The 25,563-nt window shown below is 40.4% G+C and overlaps 1 protein-coding gene across 1 annotated transcript in view; it reads right to left on the reverse strand.

The window, feature by feature from the left end:
- LOC124053448 (synapsin-3-like) overlaps window positions 1–25,563 on the reverse strand; it is a 96,213-nt gene that overhangs the window by 54,456 nt on the left and 16,194 nt on the right. Inside the window, exons 3-6 of the mRNA XM_046378609.1 lie at window positions 23,440–23,497; window positions 14,655–14,746; window positions 1,252–1,408; window positions 18–107 (exon numbers count right to left, since the gene is read on the reverse strand). Of these exons, the coding sequence (XP_046234565.1) occupies window positions 18–107; window positions 1,252–1,408; window positions 14,655–14,746; window positions 23,440–23,497 (397 nt within the window). The remainder of the gene's footprint in view (window positions 1–17; window positions 108–1,251; window positions 1,409–14,654; window positions 14,747–23,439; window positions 23,498–25,563) is intronic.

Consider the following 25,563-nt stretch of genomic DNA (forward strand, 5'->3'; position numbering starts at 1 on the left):
ACATGCAGGGCACTCACCATCTGCGTGTGGTTAGGATAGAAGGTTTGTTCATTCAAGGGGAATTTCTCAGGGCCGAGGGAGTGGTAGAGCTTAATCATCTGAGAAAACTGCAAGCAGAAAAAAACATTTCAGTCAGACATCAGCGAAGGACAGGAGAAGCTAGATAGAAGCTTTTAGAAGTTACACTGGTGTTCCTAGAACAACATTCATGACCAGAGGACAAGTTGCATGATGGACAGGAATGGCATGGAGGTGTTTAACCCTTTCAGATGCTCATAAAGTGTGACCCAGTGCAGTTAGACCCAACTCTGACTGTGGAAGTCTGAAAACCTATTGTCCTAAAAGGAAAAATCCATTTTCAGGTCCTTAGGAGTTATTTAACGTTGAGGCATTGTAATTTTCCTACTTCCTCTAACATGCCTTTACTACATCAATTGGTAGTGTTGAACTTGTTGCATCCAGCTATGAGTTAACATAACAGTGCAGTTATCTAGACATTGTAATTGTGGAAATTTCTCCACCACTTTTATAATGGTGGAGCTAAATATGTTAAGCTAAATACCATCAAAACCAGTGAGCTTGTGGTGGACTACAGTGCTTCAAATATGGATGTTGTTGCAAAGAAGCTACAACTTCTGAAATATGGCTTTGCAAACATGTTCAACCAAGCAGCGCAGAAGTTCTATATAATCAGCACAGTTTAAAGATGGACACCCAAGATCATTCAGTATGTGAACCAAATGTGAAATATGGTCACAAAGCGCCCCTCTGAAAACATTCTGATACCACAGTGAAATTGAACTTTGACCTTTGGGATAATCATAATAATAAACTATCTATCTATCTATCTCAGAGATTTTCACAAAGCACTACATTAAAGAGAAAATTGTGGGTATCTGAAAACTTATGGTATGCTTTGAAAAATAGATAACAGAGGGGTAGATGTGTATGCTGAACATACTCCTTTAGACTGTAGCTGACAAGACTACAATTATGAACACATGCAAAGCCAAGCATTCACATCCTTTCACTGTAGTTTTGTATCTTGTTCTCTGTGAGTACATAGTGAGTAATAATGTGTTTGTTGGTGGTGGTGGTTAAGGCCACTTGCTCCACAGACTCCAGAGACAGGTGTTACAGCTCCCTTTAATAGCCCCAATAAATCAGTCAGAAGCAGCCGCCAAGGGGGGGACTCATGGCACCTTTGTGTGGGATAAAGCAGAGCAAATAGAGCAGTTAAAGACTGCTTACCACCCAAGGTTTGCTGCAGAAGTTGTAAATGGAGAAGAGGGAGTTGATGCCTGGGACACCACCAAAATGAAGGCCAATCACAAGGTTCCGGAAGTCCTCACCGGGTATCATGCTGTAGGCGTGCTGGCGAACCAGGACGAAGTCTGGCTTGAAGGACCTGCAGCAAGATAAGATAAGATAAGATAAGATAACAATCCTTTAACAGTCCCAGAGTGAGGAAATTTGCATTGTCATGGCAGCACAAGGATTGCAAATTAAGGTGCAGAATAAAATATACAACATATATAAACAACATAAATAATAATATTTACATTAAATGTTCTTTTAAAAAAATGTTACTGTAAAATGCACAATGAAATGAAACCAATGACCAAATCATGCTTTCATTTCTTGCCAGTTTGGCATGGTTTGGTTTGTGCTGCAAGCACAGTGTAGACTAATTTTTAAGGTATTATGTGGTAAAATTCAAGATAAATTAAAAATGAAGTAAAATAGGAATAGTCTGGAAATAGTGATGTTTGGCGATTGGCCCACCACTTCGGTACAGACTGAAGTAATGGAAGGATTGCAATGAAATTTGGCAGAAACATTCACGTCCACAGTATGAAGTGGAATAATTTTGTGATTGATGAATCTTCATCTAGCATCATCATCAGGTAAAATTTTCCTTTGTTTTGTTATGACCCAGTAAACCTGTCAAACTAGAAGAGAACTTGTGGTGTGCAGGGTGTGAGGTCAGACTACAGGCTAAAAACAAGGCAAACAATTTGTCAGTATCATGGACATATAAAGAGCTGCAGGCATGTGTGTTTTCTGAAATGTCTTGAAATCTGTAAACCATCAATATCCAAAAGATCTTTAATTGCTGACATTTTCAAATTTTAAACAAGCAAACAGAGTAGAGAGCCCTTCGACATCCATCCACCAACTCAAACCCTCTAGTTGCCATGCCAATATCTGTCAGTCATCTCAATGACAGATGGGATCACATGACAGGTGATGTCACTGTCAAGTCAAATACAACAAAATGTTCAGGGCATCATTTCCAAAGTCATTTTGGAGTCAAGTCAGACAGGGTCATTTGGAGACATTCAGCAAAAAAACGTCCAAAAACGTAGACGCAGTTTTAATGAATTATAATCTTAAAAAGAATTACCCTTTGGTTTAAGACCTCTAACTTAACTGTGCTCAGGTCAGAAATCTCCACCTGTTGAATACTCCTGGGCCGACAGCTCTGAGGGCACATTAACACACTGTATCTGGGCCTTGTGTTTATAGTCAAGGGCTCCATTATTCAACAACTGTGTCAGGCTGAAGGGGTGAAGAAATGCTGCTTGGTGCACCTAATCTTTTTGGACCATCTATCCAATTAACACAGTCTAATCCTTCCTTTACAAACTGTTCTGGGAGCATGGCCAAGCGAGCCATCAGGCACCTGGAGGCCTCATTTAGAGCAGCACACATTTCACGTTAACGCAGGAAATACAGCTTGACTGCAGCCCTGTTTTACCTATTACTGTTTTCAGGTTTCATTCAGGTATTGTGCAAGTGTGCATGTTTCAGATTCCTGTCATTTACTGCACTTTTTTAAATCTTTCGTGTTGTCTCACAGTAACATGCACTTACTTTGATTTCCACTGGTTTTATAAGTTAATATAAGCATCTGTGATATGTAAAATGTACAGTACATGGTGTAGAAATACTTTGTTACAAGTAAAAGTCCTGCATTTAAAAGTACGTATTAGCATCAAAATACACTCAAGGTAAAAGTGGCAAATGTAAAGATCTCATTACCCAGAATGGCCCATTTCAGAACCATGTATACTGGATAGCAATTATTGATGCAAGTTTACTCTATAATAAGACATCATACTTTATTTGTTGATTTATATTTGGTATTAATCATCTTTTGTAAAGGAACTATTAATCAATCATGTAAATAACTGCAGTTGAGAACAAAGTACAATATTTGCCTCTGAGACAGAGCAAGTAAAGTACTCTGCAAGTACAGTACTTGACTAAATGTACTTAGTACTGCATACTTGCCATGCAAAACTAAACTAGCATATGCACAAAATGAAGTATAATCAATTTTATTTTGTACGGGAAAAATAATTAATTCATCCACACATTCAACATGTCCAAATATATGTTTTTTAAAAGATATGTTTTCTGAAAAGAACATCACATACAAGTCAAATTCCAGTCATTTAATTGAAAGGACACTTTGAAACAATGAAGTCAGAAATTAAAAACTAAAGCTGGATTTATGAGGGTTTTTGAGCTGGTCATAAACTTTGTCTGTCTGCTGTTTGCAATTGACCCCTTTCACATTATACAAAATCATTTGAGCCACTGTTAATATAAAAAAATAAAAATATTCACAAGTGCAGCTTTAAAAGTTAAAGGAAAACTGCCTGTATGTGTTTTTCTCATGTTAACAGTCACATGTGTGACTAGATGTGACCAGGAGCTTCACAAAGAAGCCTGCTAGGTTTGGTCTGTCAACTTGGAGACACAGATACTTGCACATCACACATGCACACTGAATGCATGTGTGTCTATAAGCACAGGTATACACACAGAGGAGGTAAAGGGCTGCAGGTTGTAGGGTGTAATTACAGACAGGCCCTGAAACATCCTCTGGGTCCTCAAGTGTTGCTTATGTTAGACAGAATTGGCAGGATGACTGAGGAGTGATCTGGTCTCGGCGACAGAGCGACTACAGCTGTTCTTCCCCGCTGCTTCACTCGGCCGCAGTGGCAACAGACCAAAGGCTCAGCTATTTATACTGGATGAAGCCATTTATTGAGGCTCCAGAACCAAACCAGACTCAACAGTTCATGTGAAACACTAGGAACACAAGGAAAACCTTCCAATCTAGATCAGCTGGGTTGAATGCAAGGACAAGTGCAACTAAGTTTTATTTTCATTAGCAATTCATTGATTTGTTGATTAAAATAAAATTTAAAAAAATGCCCATCACAACTTCTCAGAGTCAGAGGTGACATGTTTATATAGTTTGTTTTGTCTGACAAACCCTAAAAAAGATAAGGAAAGTATTCACTTTTTTGAGAGGCTGGAGACAGTGAGCATCCCTGGTTCAAGTCAGACTGGCGACTGTCTTTGCTCCTCCCTAAGAGACCAACCTGACAACAGGATTTGATAATAGTGACATTTTCTGCGTCTCTGATATATTCATAATGCAGATGTACATTAGTAAGGATACTCTCTTTATCCAGTGTTTCTATCCTATTATGACCCATTGACTACTTCAAGCTGTACTGTTGGACAGCACAGGAAGACAATACTAAGCACATGCACGCATTAAAACCAAATAGACTATACCTTTGTGCTACCTAATTACCACAGAAAGACCAGATGCAGAATACATCCAGCTCAGTGGGATGGCTTCCACCAGGCTACAGTTTATGGAGCCAGTGCCCTATAGCAGCAGAGCATTACTGAGGTTTGTCACCCATTAACTTTGTTTTTCTGTCTCTTCATTTGGACTCATTCTGCCGAAGCAGGGCTCCCTGCGGGTCCTGGATTACACTAAAGCAGCATATCTAGACTTTACGAGCCAAATCACTCGGGCCCTACAGTCATCACTTCATGGGCAATATGCTAATGCGCCCTTTGAATGGGTTATCAGTGGTGCAATAAAGGCTGATAATAACAGGTACTGACTGGGGGATAGCAGGCTTATAGATTAGAACATGAAGAAGAAATGGATCCATATGGAATCATGAGCCCGTTCAACAACTGAATAGTAAGAAAGCACATCTGCACTGAGAGGTAGAGACATGCAGGAAAAACAATCCAACTTAACAATTCAGATAAACCAGATAAAACAGTGTGCTTCACCTGTCTTAATACTGGAGAATCTGTCTTACTTGATGTTGACATTGTCACTTATTTGTACAGAGGAAATATGCTTCAACTGGTGAAATAAAATTTGGAATTATTTCATGATTGATTTTTGACTCAATTCACATTGAAAATAACACTGGACAAATAAACAGTAAACCACATGAACTTTATAAAGTATAATTTCAGTGTTCATAGTTTGTGTCCACTGCTCCTAACTGTCCAAAAATGCTTTTGGTCAGTAACGAAAAATGATGGTGAAAGGCATGTGATGTTCTCTACGAAGGCTGTTCAGACAAGCTGATCGGATAAATACTTGAGTATCTTCGTGCACCCTTAAAATGCCAGCACATACTGCATGGCTTCAACACTGTCTCATTGTCTCCCAGCCAGGGAGAGAAAATGTGTTTGGGACAGAAAAAACTATTGCAAATGACAAACTGTACCAAATGCTGACCACATCAGAGTGTGTATTCTCATGCTGGTACTATAGTTACTATCATTAGTTGGCTACTCAGCACGCGGCCTACAGAAAATATGGAGATTCTGAAATGTTTCTGTGGTACCCATCTACCCCCTCAGTTACTGGCACGACTTCACAAAAATGTTGCACTGGTTAAAGCAAGAGGGCTCAGCAAATCTGTACCGAAATTGGCAGAAGCTTGGAATGGCAATGATGACTGGCCCTGAAAAACTCTTATTTTAGCACCCTTATTTTATTATCTATGTAATGTGTTGTTATTGTTATATGTTATTCTTATCTGTGGTTATGAATACACTGCAACCCTGACAGTTGTAGCCTGTCCATTATACAACATACTGTACAACAGCGGCAACAGAATGTTTTCATCAGCATTCCTAGAGCAGAAAACTATTCAAACCCAAGACAATATGTTGCCATTTTTTCCCCCAGATCCATTTATCACACAGAATCTCTGACCTTATAATAGGCTCCACAGGGATCTCTGACTTGCAGGGAGCATTTGTCTTCATAGCGGCCCTGTGCCTGGCTGGTAAGGGCCTTATCTTCTTCCCATCAGCCTGTCTCTCAATGATAAGGATAATCGGGGTAGAACTCGGTGGGAATGCCACAAATGTCAAACAGTACATACCAAGGATCAGCACAGCACTTGCACACAATGGCGCATTGTACTGAACCGGCCCTCCGTCACCGGTGGGAAATGCACCTTAGAGAGAAAATTCGGTGTTTTCCTGTTACTCATGAGAAGAGACACCATAGGGGAAAAAACTCGACAACATGCCGCAAAAGTTCAATAGTTTGGGAATTATGCACTCTCTGGGAGCTGAGAAGCTTGATGCTGTTCTCATGTCTCTGAGTTAAGTATGGAGCTGTAGTGGGGAGATGAATAAGGATAGGATAAACACTGGAGGCAGGGGGAAATGGCTAGCTTGAAGTTGTGTGCCTTCCAACACTTGTAAAGCTCACAAATAAACACATAAGGAATCCACTGCACAGAATGATTTATTAGCATCAAATCATTTATGTTGTGGTTTTGTTGTTCTTGTTAATGAAACCACTTCAAATATACAACAATGCAAAAACAGCTAGTTTAGTCCTTTCAAATGGCGCAACTACAACATTAGCAAACGGGGGGGGAACCATCTTGGTATAGTGGGACTAATGAGAGGTTTCCCTGTCTTCTGCCAACAATGCATGAATGCAAGATTACACTGTGGACAGACAAACCATTTGTCAAGAAATAAATATACCACAAGTGAAATACCACAAAATGTTAATTGTAATTATAGCTGTTGGGCAGCAGTAAGTCGGTGCCAGACATTTTGAAGACAGATACAGGAGGGTCAGTCAGCAGAAATGTCTGAACCTTGAACTCATATCTCCAATTCACACAGATGTAGGATTTTTATTCTGCACCACCTGGGTCTTAAACTCACGACTTTTGCCACCAATGGCACGTTGTGATCATGCTGAGCTACCCAGACAAGTGCTTTGAGCAGACAGGAATTACGAGGTGGCTTCATATGTGGTTATGACAAATACATGGTCTGTCTGCAAAACAAAAACAGACCTTACTTAGGAGTTCTTAAATTTACAAACGGCTGTGAAATCATGTGTCTTTAATCCAGTGTTTCCCACTCCTGCCCTGCATGTTATAGAGATTTCCCTGCTCCAACACACCTGATTCAAATGAATGGGTCATTATGAGGCTTCCGCGGAGCTGGATGACAAGCTGAGCGTTTGAATCAGGTGTGTTGGAAGAGGGAGACATCTTAGACATGCAGGGCAGGGGGTCCCCAGCACAATGTTGTGAGCAAACCGTGATCTTGTCAAGCTACACGCTGAGTGAGAAACCACAGGCGGCTTCCCACTGTGACAACACAAATTCAGTTATTCAGTTCAAGTACTAAGCTAAATTCACCTCCAGTTCTAGCTCCATTTAACACACAGACATGAGATCCATCTCTCAGAAAGAAAGCAAATGAGCACATTTCCCAAGGTATCCAACTACATTTAAGGCGTTATTATGGTAATGTTCTTTAAGAGATAAGAAACTGGACTTCACTGAGTGTAGTCCCTTAGGTCTCTCCGTTGCAAAATCATTTTAAGGCCAACAAGCCTGCTGTATTATTACATTAAAATGAATTATGCAACTTTAAGAATATAATAACTGTTGTAAATCCAAAGCAATTAAATGTAGCATTTACAACTAAGAAGGACTGGTTTGTCGCTCTTGTTGGCAACATTGCAACAGCGCTCTCTTAGTTTTATATAACAAAAGGTTTAGCTCTGTCAAACATCAAAGATATTAGCTTTGGGCTTTACTCTAATACTTATTTTGGCACAATGGTGACCATCACTGTTTTTGTTAAATAATAAACATTATCAATCAGAAACAACTGGAGAGTCCAATTCTGCAAAAGCCAACATCTTTGCTTATGTTTATTGGTGGATTGACATTCACTTGGCTGACAAAAGGAAACAAATGAAGTAAAATCTGATCAAAGCTGAAAAGTGAGAATTGGACAGCACTGCTAAAACAACACCAGTTGGTTTGAATGATGTTGTAATGATGAGTCCTTTATTTTATGAAAGTTTTACCCAAGGAAATCACACTTTGATTGGGTTTCATATAGAACTGTATGGACAGTGTCCGATTAACCCTGAAGAGTCACCCAGTCTCTGTGTGTAGAGTAACTCCCTGTAGCCTAGCATCACGATGTGGTCCCGTGGCCTGGATCTAGGACTCCCTGTGGTTGTGGCTGTGGCTCTAGACCTGGTGGCACCAGTGCGACCTGGCAGTGGCTCAGATCCTGGGCGGTGGCCCGGTCAAGGCCGCCAAAGCTCTGGATCGCCTCCAGCTTCGATCGCACATCAACGCTCATCTCCACCAAACTGAACGCAACGAAGGTCACGTAGAAAAAGTGAAAAAAAAAAAAGCGCACCAACAATTGAATTAACAAACACTTGTAGAGTAATTTAAATTATACCTCCAAAATCCAAACAGGAGAGGGTGTAACGTAGACACATCTACTAGCAAAACAAATTAGAGAATGTTTAGTTGTTTAACAGTGATTGTGTTGAGGATTTTGAGAAGAGTCCTGTGGGAGGCAGATGTAATGAGGAAAAGAGCTGCAAGAGTGATAGAGCACCAAATGACCTCTGGCAGAGAGGAAATGAGTGTTGTTAAAAGTTTGAGTGAATTAGCGGGGCCATTTGTATTCATGGGTATATTACAAAAGCAGCGATGGCACAGTGGGCCTCACAGCCGCTGTATGTTTTCATTATAGTCACGGTGCTCCTAAAGGAAACCATCCTCAGGCCTCAGCCAGTGTCTGAACTCTGAGTGTGTCTGAGACTAGGATTTATTTGCTTGGTAACAAGATGAACCTGTCTGAGGTATTAGGTGTTGAGGCTGCTCAAGGCAAACGATTCCTTCACTGATTAAAATGGACTTTCACAGGGGTCAGGGGAAGAGGGGGTTAAAGCTTGTGTGTCTGTGTGTGTGTGTGTGTGAGAGAGAGAGAGAGAATCGTCTCTGTGTGGTCTAAGCAGTAAATCGTCACCTGAGGTAACCAAAGGAGGAGAGTTTTGTTATGGGATTGGACAGGAAAGAAGGCCTTGTCCACTTGAGACCGGTAGCTTTCAGGACGGAAAATTAAATAGAAGGGTGAAAAAAGAAAAGAAGAAATCAGAAAGGGATCTCCTAATGTAATCTGGCTGCCTTCCCCTCCTTCCATTTAGGGGCAGAGCATGGCGAGGAATGTGGCAATGGATGTCCAGCCACGGTGAGGCCAGGAGCCACATGGTACCAAAAAACCACCCCTCTGAACCCGTAATTCAGTGTGTTGTTGTTGACGTCCTGAGAAATGTCAGCTAACGTGAAATATTGCTTCTGTTCATTCTACTGTGAAACTTGAAGTGAGGTCCATGTCCTCCATGTATGCATTTCATCCACTGTTTAAAGGTAACTATTGGAGTTTTGGACCAACGACAGTTGGTTGTGGTAACACACCAAGAAAGATAGCATTGTGCTAACAGACACAGCGAAGAGGACTTGCAGCAACTAAACATGGAAATATACAATTCACAATGTGAAATGTTGAAGTGATGAAGGAAATGCTTTCAGCTTACATGTGAGCCAAACATGTAAGCTAGCCTGACTCCACCTCACATTTACTTTTACATCCATTTTAGCCATCCAGCTGATGCTGTGACCCAAAAATACTCCTGGTGAGTGCAACAGTAAAACAAGCTCAATAAACTCCTCACCTGACATTAATTATTACTAATTAATCAACGGCTTTCGTGAGGAGCTCAGTAAGGACAGTGGGGGAGAGAAATGTTGCTGTATGGCTTATCATACTTTGGCTGCTGTGATCCGTCTTTCAGCCAGACCAGCGTTCCCACTTGGAGCCGAGCAGCTAGCTGGAGGTTTTGGCAGCAGAGAGCGGAGAAGCCAAAGGGCTGACTACAGCAGTGCAGCGAGGAACAACACGCCATAACTACTGTACCTTGTGGCGTGTCACTGTGCTGTACTGTAGGCTGTGCGGTGCATGCCACGTTGCACGTCGCAAACAGCGGTAGCAAAAGTTACGAGAAGGCTCCACTTTTTTTGCCCTGAAAGCAGGAAGCAGCAGACAGGCTTTGGTGTATCTTTTTACTTATCTGTTCTTTTAGTTCATCAAGACAAAATGAAACTAAATGACTTTTGGGGGCTGCGCAGCCATCGGCCGCTATGGAAGCAGAGTTCTGCCAACACCAAGTTTGTAAAATGTTGTACTGGCTCTGATTAATTGGCCAACAAATTCATTCCTCTAGTTTCCAAGTCCATCTTTAGACATGCAGACAAAAAACCAAAAAACAAAAACAAACACTAAAGAGGAAGCAGTATTTTACTGATTGATTGGCATGGTCAGCCAACAGCGTCAGGGCAGCTGTTACACACAACCAGTGCACATGACTGTGACCACTGGTGTGGATGAAGTGAATGGTAATATGGGTGCAACTACCATTAATTCATCACATGTACTAGTCATCAGCAGTGGACAACAAAGTGCTTCATAATAATGGAAAAAACATAAACATAAAATAATGCCATCAACAACAAGAATAATAATAAAAAAAAATCAGAGCCCACGACAGTATCATGATTTAAATTGCAAGGTGTGTGGGCTTGCAAAACTCTGCAGCTGTCATGAACAAGGAAATTAGCTATAGGGACCACAACTGTTCTTCGTACTAGGCTGTAAACATGTTTCATTTTGCTGTAAAGTTGGGTATTTTAACATGGGGTCTTATGGGGATTTACTCATTTTTGAAGACAGCCTCAAGTGGCCATTTGAGGAACTGCATTTATTTTGCACTTCAGCATTGGCTTAATTTGTGTGGGTGTTTGAAATTCACACACAACATACAGCATGTAACCTGTTTCCTTAGTTTAGCTTAGGTTAACATGAGATCCACTGTGTCCATTTCACTGAATATGTTCAGGCATACGGCTGATTCATATTTTTGTAAAGCAGAGCAAACATGACACAAATGGGTGAAACGTCACTGCACAAACAACCCTGAAGCCACAGAAGTGTGAGAATGTGTGCCGCTGCATGGTGCCAGCAGAGGAGAGGTGTTCAGCAGCGCACGCGTGTGGACGGAGGGCAGAGGTCAGCGGTCAGAGCGTTGTGAACACAACAGCCGGAGGACACATGGGAAGACAGGAACCTGCTTTAACCACACAGCAGGGCAAACGTGCCCGCATGCATGTGAGCTGCTCTTGCATAATCTCTCTTGCTCACTCACTTACTCTCTCTGTCTCTCTCACTCACTCACACACACATGGGAAAATGTAATCAAACAGAGTGCATTCAGTTTGTGCTTGGGGAAACTTGTTTTGTCTGTCCTGTGTATCTTTGGATGTATCTGCACATTCATCCGGTTGAGAATGAAACACTCTGCAATCAAAGAAATAATGAGCTTTCATCGGCTATCGTCTATGACAAGGACAGATTCCAATCAGTTTACAGTCTGGGCTCTTTGGCCGAACTCTTATACAGAGAAGCTCTCAGTCTCTTACTCAGCTAGTGAAAGATATCAACTTCTGTGGGTTTGAACTTTCCAGTTACAAGATCGTTTTTGGAACCACTGTTCTTTATTAGTCATCAACAAATCAGACTGCCAGTTGGAAACAACCATTATACTATTTGTAGTCAAGTTCAGAGTCATAAACAACAAGCTAAACCACAACAATTTGGCAGTGAATGCCAGTGTTGTGTGAACACGGCAGCAGTCAGACCATCTGCAGCCAATTTGGCTTCTGTGTCATTACAGCAATATCACCAAAAAAATATTCAACCCACACAATAACCTCTGTGTCTATTCTGACAACAGGTTGCATTGTAACATCAGCCTTATTACTGCTGCCAGTCTGTGATTATTCTTGCTTGATTTCACACTCCCCTGCACTGTGGGCCCATTTCCGGTACAAATGCTTCTTTCAACACTGATAAGAAAGTTATTTTGCAAAACTACACGGAGTCACAGCCAAAACACAGATTAGCCGATTATTTCCCAAGAAGGTTAGAATGGGAACTGGTGGGCTGACAGTGGATGGCATGCACTCAGTTAGCTGACCTAATGGACCAATCAGGATGCAGAAGCTCAGAAGGCTGGAGAGTAAGAAGCAGATGGTTTGCACATACAGTATTATTATTATATACTCTTAACAGTTGCTGCATTGTTTGGTGTCAAGGAGAGAACAAGGTAGGATCAAATGTAATAACCAGACAAGGAAAAAGAAAAAAGAAAAAAGCTAAAAAAAAAAATGGTTGGGGCTTGATAATGTTAAGGGATTAATATTACAAGTTGTGCTAAAAAGGTAACTAGAGATTGTGAGGATGCTTCACTTAGTCCCTCACTACTGATTAATTTAGTTGAGTACTTAGTTTTGGTGTTGCTGAAAACTGTTGTTCAATTCATTTGGGCTTTTGTCTGTGCACTGAGGACCCCCCCCTTATGAATGGGAACGTTCTTCTTCTTCTATTGATGCCATGTGTTTTGTGCATTTCTACGATATTAAGAAAAAACAAACAAAACAACACAAACAAACAAAACAATAAAAAGCAGAGCTCTGAACCTCATTTTGGGGTTCTGTCTCACATCCTGGACCAACAGGGTTTGAAATCCCTTCTCCTACAGAGATTAATAATCTGTTTCATTAAAACATACAAAAGGAAACAAACTCACAAAAAACACTGATCTAAAAATTCTTACTCGTCACAGTAGAAAAAGCACATTAATGATGACAGTTCTGTTCAAGTGTCCGGGTAAGTCGTGACAGTGGGCCAGCAAGCACACAACAAAGACCCTGAAGCAGCTAAATAACTCAGCCATTATTCATTTGATTATTTCACCCATGTTTATCTTGCTCACATGTCTAATTGTCTTCTGTGAAAATTTTTATATTTAGGTGATGCAACATACAGTTTAGCAACAACTTGGGAGGGTTACAAAGTAATCCTCCCATTCCAAAAAAATATGATTCATTTGATTGTACTGCTGGAAGCAGGAATCAGCTGTTCACAGCTGTAAACACAACACTGTCACCTTTTAAGCTGATATAATGAACTCATTGGTCACACAATCTGCAGGCATGGAGCATGTAAGCATGAATGCAACTGTTTGCATTCATTTTGAGGAAGGCTTCTGTTCACCTGATCTAAGTCCGATATTCCTCTCTCCCCCCAGCTCGGTTTGAGTGTACACAAAATCTTGAGATAAATATGTGCCTCTTTAGCTGCTAAATGCTTCACTATGTTCCCCAGCTAAAACAGCTGCCTGCTGAGGCTGTAAATGACTCTGAGAGCTGTGAGACTGAACCACAATGGTAAAATCAGACACTGAACTGAAAGATGCTCAACACTCTGCAGAGCTCAGTGGAACAGCAGAGTCCACTGATAAAGAAACTCTTTTTGTATTAGCAATAGTTGCATGGCCCACTGTTGATAAAAAAATATTGATTTTATATTTTATACATATATATATATATATATATATATATATAAGAAAAAGAATAACCTATATATGTTAAAATAGCAATATACAAAGCAATATATAAATGTATGTACAACAAATAAGCAATATAAAATAAAATGTAAGGTGCAGTGAACCCAGAGCATAAAAAAAACATATTAAGTGCAGTGACCAGAGTTTTAGCCATTATTGTATGTATTGTATTATACTGTAGGCTGAGCACGACCATAAAGTCATCTTTGCCACCGAGATCAGCTGATCATCAGCAACCTCTCAAGTGCCGACTTCACACAAGAGAGCGGTCTATTTAAATACTCAGCTTCACTCATCTGCTCACTGGCCAGAGGCCACTTCTGCCGCTGCAACATGAAAAGGTTTCTTTCACACTTCAGATGAACCCAAATGTGCAGTAGCTAGCTAGTAGCTAAAAATGACACATGTATCTTCAGTTTGATTGAACTTATTCTTCCCCGTGATGGCTGGCATGAAAGTGATGTATGAAGTGCAAGCAGTTGTCGGCTCAAAGCTGCTGTAATGACGAGTTATTCAAAAGTAATCTGACTTCTGCAGACTGGTTAGCATAAGAGCTGGCTTTGCAACCAACAATCTAATGGGAATTACTGGTATTGTCAGAACACTTAAAAGCTAAACCTCCTGAATGATTAACATGAATCTAGCAATATGGAATAGCATAATGTCATACTGATATTGAGGTTAGGACTAAAACAATGCTCATGAGCATGTGACTACAGGGGAAAGAGTCAATGAAATTAAATATGTTTAATCCTTTTTTAACATTGTAATGCAAATTTCCCACTGAAGTTGAACTAGGGTCTTCCCCCCCCCCATGGCATAATCACATTACAACCCTGATTTCTCTGAGTGCAACCAATGTTATATATACACTGTCATGCTCAATGCCACTGAGAGAAGAGAACAGAAGTCTTTGTGCAGGCTCACTGAGGCAGATTACAGATTGCGTGGGCAAATGCATCAAAGGACACAAGCTCCTTTTCGTCCTTACCTGACCACTTTGGTGCCACCTTTGTTGACCTGCATGTCCACCATACATCCCGAGTTAACATACGAAGCCAGGTTGATCTCTGAGAATTCCGCCTGAGAAACACAAGGAAAAAAAACACAATGAATGGTACACTCTACCACCACAAACTGAATAAGGTCAAGTTTGTCCTCAGTAATTAAACTCTGTGACTCAGTGCTCAGATGCACAAAAGATTTTTCTGTCATAAATACATGCATTTTTAAAAGTGAAAGTAAAAACAACGTGGGTTTTATGACATTGACTCATGAAAACCATGTGATGGAGCTACAGATGGGGGCTGCAGCACTTATATTGACATCTTACCTATGATGACAAAAAACAAACAAAAGTAACTCCAACTACAACAACAACTCAGGATGACTTCATTTTACATTTCTGCATTGGCACAGCAGAGAGAAAGAGACATGAGACAGAGGGTGAGCGAAGTTATCCCCAGACTGCGGCCTCCAGGACACTGAGAGTCTTGTGAAAGGCCGTAGCCTGGTTACCTAATGACTCTGTCAAACTCCCAGAGATACTCAAAAGGAGGGGCCAAAGACGACTTCTGGGAATGGACTTTCAAGATGGACAAGAACCAGAGAGGGACAATTCAATTTTCCTGCTAATGGTTGTTACTGCAGTTGAGAAATCTACTCATGTTAAGTCTCCTGACCAAATTAAGCAGTCCTGAAATAAACCATTCAAGTCTCAAGTCACAAGTCTTTTCACAAAAGGTTTCTTATTAAATTGCAGAAATTCAGTGTGAGAAATAAGTGCTTTTTTAATTCAACTAATGTTGCTACATCCATCTTATGCTTCATCTTACATCAGAATGTTAACATTGTCATTGTTAGCATGTTAGCATGGTCCTCAAACTCACCATGACAAAAGGAATGCTGTGATCATCACCTGTACTATGAAATTGTTTTAGACCTGCCTTGCATGTACAACAAAGGGGCTCCTATGTCTCCTCCTATGGTACAGTGTTGACAGCTGTGTGGCTCCCAGAGAATGGTTTCAGTCAGTCTAACACACCGTTGGATCACATACATCCCATGTTTTCTGGCAGGTCCCATCTTCAAGGTTGTGTTATCATACATATAAGGTATTTCCCTGGAAGGATGCTAAACAGCAGCCAGTTGTTCTGAATGAAACACTGCCATTTGTTAGTCATCACATCAATTTAAAGTATTGGGAGTGACCCTGATGTAGTGGATTGTATGGGTTCTGAACAAGCAGCCAGCTGTAAACTTGTACTGTAAACTTGAGTCAGCTATGGACGAAATGCAAATGCCATCCATATATGTGCCAAACTGAGGTGAGGAGGAAATCGAAGCAGCTTGGTTTCTTATTCTGAATACCTTTTGCTTATTACTATTTGAATATATAAACAGAGTTGGCACAACAAAGCTGGTTGAATGTCGGACTGCTCATCATTAGCGGACACTGTGATAGCCTCACAACAAGCTGCTCCGCTTTGTAGGCTTCAACAGAAGGGTAGTGCACATCTCATATAGATCACCCCCAACAACACCAACATGGATGAGGATGGAAGCAAATCCTCCAGCTGACCCTCTACTCAACCCAGATCCTGCCAATTTGCATAGCAAGTCAGTTGCTATCTACACATTCACATACTGTGATCATCACTTGAGACTTTAAGCCTGCTTTACCACGCTTTATATGGGCTTTCATCCGCATGAAGAGGAAATATTATCAGCAATATTTTCTCAGAGATAAATTTCCCTTTCATCCAGTGCTGTGGCCCATGTAAACTCTGTATGGGGGAGTTAGTTGCTTTTGAAAGGAATGTGCCAGTATAACGAAACTGGGTTTTCTTCTGCCAAGAGAGAAAAAAAAAACACCCACCTCTTTTATTTATTGTGTTGCACTCTCAGAGGAAGAGCAGGGGGCGAGTAAATGCCGTAATCTTATTTAGGGGACAACGAGGCGCCACTCACACTCAATGCGCCTCAAGGACATGCACTTGGCGCCTTTCCTTTCCTCAGCTCTTATCTACTGATCCCCACCTTTGAAAGAAACATCTGTGTGCTCAGCATCACATGCCTTGCTAAAAAGGACTCTTAAATGCATAACACACCCAAATGAAACTCACAGACACAGCTACACATCCTCCATCACTGCACCTTCCTAAACAAATCCCATCCCAAACGCAAGGGTCTACAATGACTTTTGCTGCGACCAGATAAAACCAGAGTGGGCAACATTTTGGCAAGGGCCGAGCAGTGCTCGTCATCTCTGATTGGCTGGTTTTGGGAAAGAGGAGTCCTAACAGACGCTGTCATTGGCCAGTAATAGATGGAGTGGCTGGTGCGGGGCAAAGGCACAGAAGCCAGGACAGTAGGCTTTTCACAGCGCCATGGTTACCATCACGGTAATACATTCAGACACTTGTCTTGGAGCAAATCCTGCCCTGGGAAAGGAAAACAGGAAGTGATACATGGGACAACTGTCTCCACAGCTGCTTCGTCTAATCTCAGCTTGTTAGGAAGAAGAGAATTATAGAGGAGAGTATACCTATATCTGCTTACTGAACTTTTCCTTCTGTTTGAATGTACGGCAATCCAAGCAAATCAGAAATGTAAATCATTTCTCTCTCTCTGCCACAAGACTGCAATAGCTTCCATTAATAAGTGCTGGATCACTGTTATGTCAAAGACAGGAGCACCACTGACATTGGAAATGTTTATTTATGTGAAAATAAGGCCTTAAACCAACATAATCTTTGACTTAGATTAATAATATCTGACAAAACGTACTGTGGTGTGAGACATTGGTTTAGCTTAGCCACAGCGATTTACAGGCAAGTCTCATTTATCCCTGCAGAGCTATGTGTGCTCAGTCCTGACTGCCAAGCCATGTGAACCTGTGGACAGTACAATAAACACCACTTGACAGTAGCTCATCTGGAATCTTCGCGAGTATTTTTAGATTTGGACTAACTCGTGCCACTGAGGTCCAGGTGGTTAAGGTGCCTTTCGTTTGGTCATGAGTCAAATTGTAAACAGGATCTTTTGACCTTTAGCAAAGACAACTTGAAGGGATCAGTTAAGCTGTGTGAAAACACTGCAAACAGGTTTGCAGTGTTTTAAAATATTAATTAATTGAGTGTGTGGGAGTTGTAAATTGAGCTCTAGGTCAGTATAAGTTAAAACGGTGAAATAGTGTTAATGGTCTTGAAGTCTAACAGCTGAAAAACCAGTCCGTCAGGTTCGGTGTAAGTTTAAGTTGAACTGTTAAACAATCAGAGATACACATAGAATTATCAGTTGAACTGTAAACCATGAAATCTGTTTCAGTTTAAGCACTAGACAGTGTGTACACGGCAAAAAGAGGAAGTAAGGGCATGTAAACAGTGACAACAGTTAAAATATCAAATGAAGTAGATTAACTGCTAAAGAAGCACCAGACACATCAGTTAAAGATTGTCTGTAATATACACTATATAGACAAAAGTATTGGGACATTTGATAATTACACCAACAAGGACTTTAATGACCTTGCCTTTTAAATACATGGACAGCTTTGCAGCTATGTCAGTTTCCCCTCTTCTGGGAAGGCTTTCTCAGACGATTTTGGAGTGTTTCTGTGGGAATTTGTGCTCATTGATGCAGTAGAGCATTTGTGAGGTCAGGCACTGATGTTGGACCAAAAGGCCTGGCTCACAATCTCTGTTCCAGTTCATCCCAAAGGTGCTGAATAGGGTTGAGGTCAGAGATCTGTGTGGGCTAGTCAGGTTCTTCCACACCAAACTCATCCAACCATGTCTTTATGGGCCTTGCTTTGTGCAGTCACACTGGAATAGAAAAGGGCCTTCGCCAAAGTGCTGCCACAAAGTTGGAAGCATAACATTGTTCAAAATGTCTTCGAAAGCTGAAGCATTAAGATTTCCCTTCACTGGAAGTAAGGGGCTGAGCATAACCCCTGAAAAACAGCTTCATAAAGGGTGAAGACCAGGATTTTTTTTACTGGTGAGTTGGCTGAGCTTTTCTATAATACAAGTAAGGGGACCTATAAGGTAAAAAGGTTGGGAAGCATTGGCCAATTTATTAAAGCAGTCAAAATTATTGGTTAACGAGAGAGCACTGAACTGTCAGTTTAAGTATAAAAAAATCAAGGTGTAGAACTTGAAGGTAATTATAGATTAGAAAAGGAGGAAGGAAATATACAAATTACAATAATACAAAATATTCTATTATAAGACATTCTGGAAAACATTCAAATTAATAATATAATTATAATTCTGAAAAATACGCATGTACAATGCAATGCATTATATTAATATTATGATTATTTTATATTTCAGTTGCCATTTTATTACACCATGTAATTACAGGGACAGGTATTAAAAGTGGCCTGTTTAGGCAAAATAAAAAAAAACAGATGTTCTCCCAACTGTTTATGCAGATCTAAGCCATAATTAACCTTGCTGAACTTTCATTTTTCCTCTCCACAAATACTTATTATATTCCTTTTAACACTGACCTTGTTCTGCTGATAGTTGTTCCCTTTTTTAGTTTTAGCCCCAAGTGACCAAACTGTTGAAACTGAAAAGCTGTTGATAAAATCGTTCTAGCCCACATTGAGCCTCTTGTGTGGTTTCCTTTCAACTGAAAATAGATGTTTTTTTGTGTCACAAAGTGCTTCTTTTATTGCTTCACCTTTTTATTTTCATTGGGGAAAATCTTGACCAAACAAGACGTGTATGAAATACAACTTGAATGCAGAATGCATTCAAGAAATAGGTGTTGCTTTGTATTGTGCACTTACTTGGAAAGAAGAATGTGCCAAAAATTGTCTGGAAAGTGGCAAGTTGACATGTCAGAGTTACATGAGGTAAAGTTATTCTTTTTTTTCTATAAATTTTAAGAGAACAGAGTGTAGTGATTTGATTGTATGTGCAGGTAGACCTTTTTGTTGACTAACTCTCAATTTTAGTAACTGTTGATAAGCTCTGTTGAATCACATACTGATGCAATTGTGAGGTCTGAAGTACAGTGGACCATTCATGTGCACCACAGAGAAGTATTTGCCGCTAATCACTCCCACCTTGTACAGCACTGAAGTAATCCATAGAAGCACTAAATGTTGAAATCTAAGACAGATGCTAAATGCCACAGGGGAACAGAAGGCAAGAGGGCAGCTGGGTCAGTAAAATATCTGCAGTGAGTACCAAACCAAATCATCCATCCTGAGCAAGTTCTACCCAGAAGCCCTATGTCATGTGCAAATACCAGCCAAAAAAGGGTACGGATAACATACAGCCAACTGCCTGTGAGCTGCCATGACTGCAGCAGAAAGGAGCGCGGACAGGGCTGAGGTGATATGCCTGCTGAACAGATGTTGCCCTGCCTGACCCAAACCACATGTTGCCCGGCAACACTAAAGAATCTCCCTTTGTTCTTTCATAAAGAAAAAAAACCTTCAAATTTAATTGTGTAAATTGCAGTGTTTATGACTTTGTATGGATGGGTGTAGCAAACAGGCAGTTTGTTAGGCAGCCTTTTGTTGGGTGTCATCATGTCTGCGATCGACTTTTATTGTAGCAAGTGAACATTCACATTGACGTTTTTCACAATGGGCTGTCCTGTGTGCTTTAGGGTTTGATATTTAAATGATCTGGTACTAAGCCAACTACTGAACCAATAACAACAAATTTTACCACTAGGTGTTGCTTGTGACTTAGCTGCTCCTTAGTGGAACATTATGACATCCCATGAATATAGTAGCACCACAATCCATCAGGACAACTGTAACACATTTTTGTTCACATATGTTTTTATCTCTCACAACAACAATTCAGCTTAACTTTTTTCTTCTTAGTTTTACATTCAAATATGGGTGCTGCTGCAAAGAAGATGAAAAATTCTAAAACGCAATCACTTCACACACTTCATGTTCAACCTGGTAGCATAGAAGATCTATACAGTCAGCTCAGTTTCAAGATGGACAACCAAGATTAGTATCACCAACTGAGAATGTGAGCAAATGTGAAATATGGTCACAATCTGTCCTTCTGTTCCTGAGTTATGGTGTTGAATAATGGACAGAAAACATCATGTCACAGTATAATTGACCTTTGACCTTATAATTTAAAATGTCATCACTTCATCATTTCATTCTATTAGACATTTGTGTGAAATTTTGTCAGAACCTTTGTTGTAATTAGTGTTCTTGACTTAAAAACTAAAAACTTGACTCAAATCTGAAGAAATTCCCTTAAGGTGTTCCTGAAATATCATCTTCATGAGAATGGGAGAGAGAGACCGATGTATAAACAGACAATCTAAAAACACAGTGCTGCAGCCACAGCTATCGCAAGCACGGAGGCATTAAAAGCAATGGCTTCAAGGCTGTTTTTATTAGTTACTTAGGAGCACAAAGAACCACGACCGATGCTCTATGAGCATCTGTTTAGTAGATAAAAAGAGTTACCCAGTGGACACAGCACCTCAGGCGTCTGGCAAATTTAACTTCAAAGTGGGTCATGTAAATGAGAGGGAATGATCCACAACAATGGGCTCATAAATCTGCTGTGGGGCAGTGTCTGGGGAAGGTACAGGTGGCAGGACAGCTTTAATGACAGATATTAACATCGAAGAATCAAAGCTGAGAGAGGCTTTCTCTGTCTCTTTCATACAGATTGGCATCATGCCTCCCCACCGCACCATCACATGCTGCACTGAATCTGTGCTGGAGTCTAAAGATGGTACCTTATATGGCAGCAAGTAAGTCAAAGAGGAGTTGGTTCGTTTGGGGCTTGTGAGCACTGGTTCAGAAAGCTTTAACAGCATGATCATAGATGGCAGGCAGCATCTGTTGGATAAAGTGAATGTCCATCCAACTAAGTGAAAAATGATAACAATATATCATTTTATGTTAAAAAGTAAGTATCAAAATAGCCTTTAGAGGTTTGGAACTATAATTAGAAAGATATTCACTACAATTCAATATAAAAATGCATTAGATTTAGGTAGTAGCTTTGAACAACCACTTCAGCCTTCACATTGGTGCCATATTTCACTGTTGGTGTGTAGACATGTTGAAAGCCAATGAGGAAGTGGGACTGAAGCGAGGGGGAGAAAGTCCAATGGGTCTCTCTGCTTTTATTGTCATTCCCTAAAAGGGTTCATCTCAGCATGTCGCTAACTTTTCACACAGAGATTGGGTTTCCATCATCCAAAGGGTCTCAGCGAGGTGTACTAACAGCCTATGAAGAGTCTGGCTGCTGAAGGCAATTAGTAACTGACTTGTTATCGTCAACGAGGAGGGCTTCTGGGAAAGGGTATAGGGTCCAACAAGTTCTAAGTAGGTCAACGGAAGCTATGGCTGAGGTTTGGAGGGGCTTGTACCCTCCCTCCCACTATCAATTTAAGGGGTCTAATTAATTCTGCCACATTTTTATTAGGGTTCAATATCTATGACACCCCAAGATTTAAAAAAAAATAAAATATACATTGAAAAATTTTGATACATATCTCAATGCTGCGCTGCCCCAGAAAGAGGATGTGACCACAACAGTAGAGTTCTGAGCAAACAGGCTATAAAACCACCGGCTCAGCTTTTTGTGGTCTCTTTTTCCTTCCCTCATAAAAAGCCACTACTCCATTTCAAAGACTGCTCCAGCTTCAACAATGGCTTGCAGATGTAAGGATAAAGTTATCTGAGGTAAATTAGATGTTATCTACACATTGGAAATATTCTGTGTCTAGACTTATAGGACTGCACATATTTCTGTGCATGATGTGTAATAATATAATAATACTGGCACATAAACAGTGTTTAATGAAAATGAAGCTACTTTAAAGAAATTATTCAAGATTTGAGAAACTTGGTTCTTTGTTTTCTTGCTTGGAGTTAAATAAAAAGATGGATGCGATTAGTTAGTGATTAATTAGAAGTCAGGCTTAGCATAAAAGCAGCTAGAAGGGAAAACAGCTAGGAAGAAACAGTAATTATAGCATATAACTCCAAATAAGACCACAAACCCTTGTGTTTACCCTTTGATTTTTGTACAGACTAAACAAAGGAGATATAACGTGTTAATTAGTGAGCTTCAAAGGTGCTAATAGGCAGATTTTTGTGCAGTTTGAAAAATTGCTGGCTAGCTCCCACTTCCTATCTTAATCCTATTGTAAGCTAATTACCTCCTGGCTATTAGCTTCATTTGCCTAATACTGTATACAGGTTTTGGAGCAGTGTATGCTGCCATCCAGACCATGTCTTTTCAAAAAACATCCCTGCTTATTCCAGCAAGACAATGCCAAACCACATTCTGTATGTATTAAAACAGGGTGGCTTCATAGTAAGAGCGCAGGTACTAGACTGACCTGCCCTCAGTCTCACCTGTCTCCCACTGAAAATGTGTGGTGCATTAGGAAGCATAAAATTTGACTTCATTCAGTTTTTGTGCTGTATTCAATTGAATAAAGTTTGAAAAGAATTCACAAATCACTGCATTTTGGTTTTATTTACAATTGACATGGTGCCTCAACACTTTTGGAAATGGGACTGTATAAGAGCAATAGCGCACTGTGAGGTGTACCAATATAAAAACTGTCTTTTTATATTGACACACTTTGTTTTGTACATGTGGAGATGTTGTCTGTGCATTGTCTACAAACGTAAGGTAATCCAAAATATCATTTATGAAAACACCAACTGAAGAGTGAGCATTAAATTTCATTTTTTTTTTTTCATTAAGTTATTCGTTAAAATATTCAAATTTGCATAAAATACACCATACCTGTTCCACCCGGATCTCATACTCTCCGTTCAGCTTCTTCCCTCGAAAATACTTTGCCCTGCAAAGACACAGAAAACAAAAGGTTAAAAAGTATGTATGAAGAAAAAATATGCTTTCGTATATAGTTACAAATTAATGCATTGAAAGGACTGATTTGCTTTTCTTAAGGTGTACTTCAACATGTGGATAGCTCCCCTGCACCAACAGTACTCCTCACAGTCAAAACAACCTTAAAATATCCTTTGTTTATTTGATCGAAGGAGAGCTGAAATTTCAACAGACCTTCCAAAATACCTTGTGAGCAGGCAAAATAATGACTCATATTTTCCATGATTACAGAATCTGACCTTGAGGGGCTTCAAGTAAACAGAATCTCTTGGCAAGAGTAAAAAGTGAAATACAGTGCTTTTAATATAGTCACCTCACTGATGGAAGGGTAGTTCCTGTGTCTATGTGTGAGTTGCAGAAGTTTGTGGTCAAAGGGAAACTACTGCCTACATTTAATGCTCTCTCTGTTAGTGTTACTGCTCTAAAGTTCAGAAACCATCTGAGGATCGCATGGAAAAAATGCAGGAATTATTCAGCACTGATGCACTTGCATTCTTGGAGTCAGAACCTGTGGACTTCCTGTTATCTCCCTTACAAGCAGACATGCTGTATTTACATTGATTGAGAGGTAGATGGATTCAGTGTGCTTTAAAGCTGGAGTTTGTATACAGAAAAACCACAGTGGAAAGCTGTTAACATTTGGTTCATTTAAGCACACACTGCACAATTAAACTTTCAATTCCTGTAACTTCATCCTGGAACAATTCTCTTCTTCTTCTCTGATGTTTAGACAGTTGCATACATACTCAGGTTTTGCACTCCTGTAAAGCCAGGCTTGCAGACATTTATACCCTGTGACTCAAGCTCCAAAAACACTGGATTCTACATTTCCCATCATACAACAGTACAATAGAGTTGAGGTTGTTGGACCATGATCTGTTCCAATGATTTCGTATTAACAGAGGTGAGTGATATTGGCGAAAAACATTGGGGCTTGACTAGCTAAGCACCAACACTATATGTGTACCTCAACATCAATTTGTACAAGACCTTCTAATAAGACCAAACAGCAGAGAGACCTGAGTTGACAAGGATTTTTCTAAACACACAATACACAATGGACCAAAGCACAGTAGATTATGAGACGCTGAATGCTGCCATCTCCCACCTCCCACCCCCAAGACTTGTTAAAGCAGGCTTTGAAACTATATTCATGCTTTACAGCAGGGATTCCAACTTTTTGGGGACCACAGACCATTTTATGTTGAAAATATTATCCTACCACCTCTAAAACATCCCTTCAGGCTTGCTCAGACTCTCAAAGCCTTTGCTTTTTACTCATGTTAGCTAGCTGTAACAGTTCTTAAATTGGAGAAATACAACAATTAAACATACATACTTGCTCTTATTTGAATAATATTTTAATATGATAATTGCAAATACTTAAAAATGTAGCGGCCTTTCATTTTATTATTTATGGAGACATTGGGTCCCAGTGCTCTGAGGGTCTCAGCATTGAACTCTCACCCCTTTCAGGCGCAGGAGAGTCAACAATCTGTCAAGGGCTTCAGGCTGGAGCTCTGTGTCACTGAGGATCTGGGCTACATGCTAGAGGGCTTTGGTTAGTGGGACAGGCTATTTGGGCTGTAGAGTACCTCTCGACCTACTCACACCAAAACACATTTTCCTCTTGCAGTGTTTTTCTCAGAGCCACTAACCAAACAAAGCCTCAAAGCCTCCTCCACTTGTCTTCTCCGCGACCTCCTCTTTGTTTTTCATCTCCCCACATCTGTCCTTTTAGGTCTGTTCATTAATGTTCATTATTGCCACTGAGGGGGATCTTGTTCTTAACATCTCCCAGCTGTTGGACTTTAAAGTTTCATCTCCCTAGCCGTCTCATTCTCTGTAATTTTGGAAGCCGTGAATCTTCAGCATGACTGACCTACATACTAGACAGGCAATGCCCTCTGTCACCCGGACCACCACCACCACAGAAGCAGGACATGCAGGCTCACTGCATAAAAATGACTGGTATGTGTTTCAAGGTATCGCAAAACATGTCGTCACTCCACGTGA

The sequence above is a fragment of the Scatophagus argus genome, chromosome 22, assembly GCF_020382885.2.
Source record: "Scatophagus argus isolate fScaArg1 chromosome 22, fScaArg1.pri, whole genome shotgun sequence".
In the NCBI taxonomy this organism is placed as follows: Eukaryota; Metazoa; Chordata; class Actinopteri; family Scatophagidae; genus Scatophagus; species Scatophagus argus.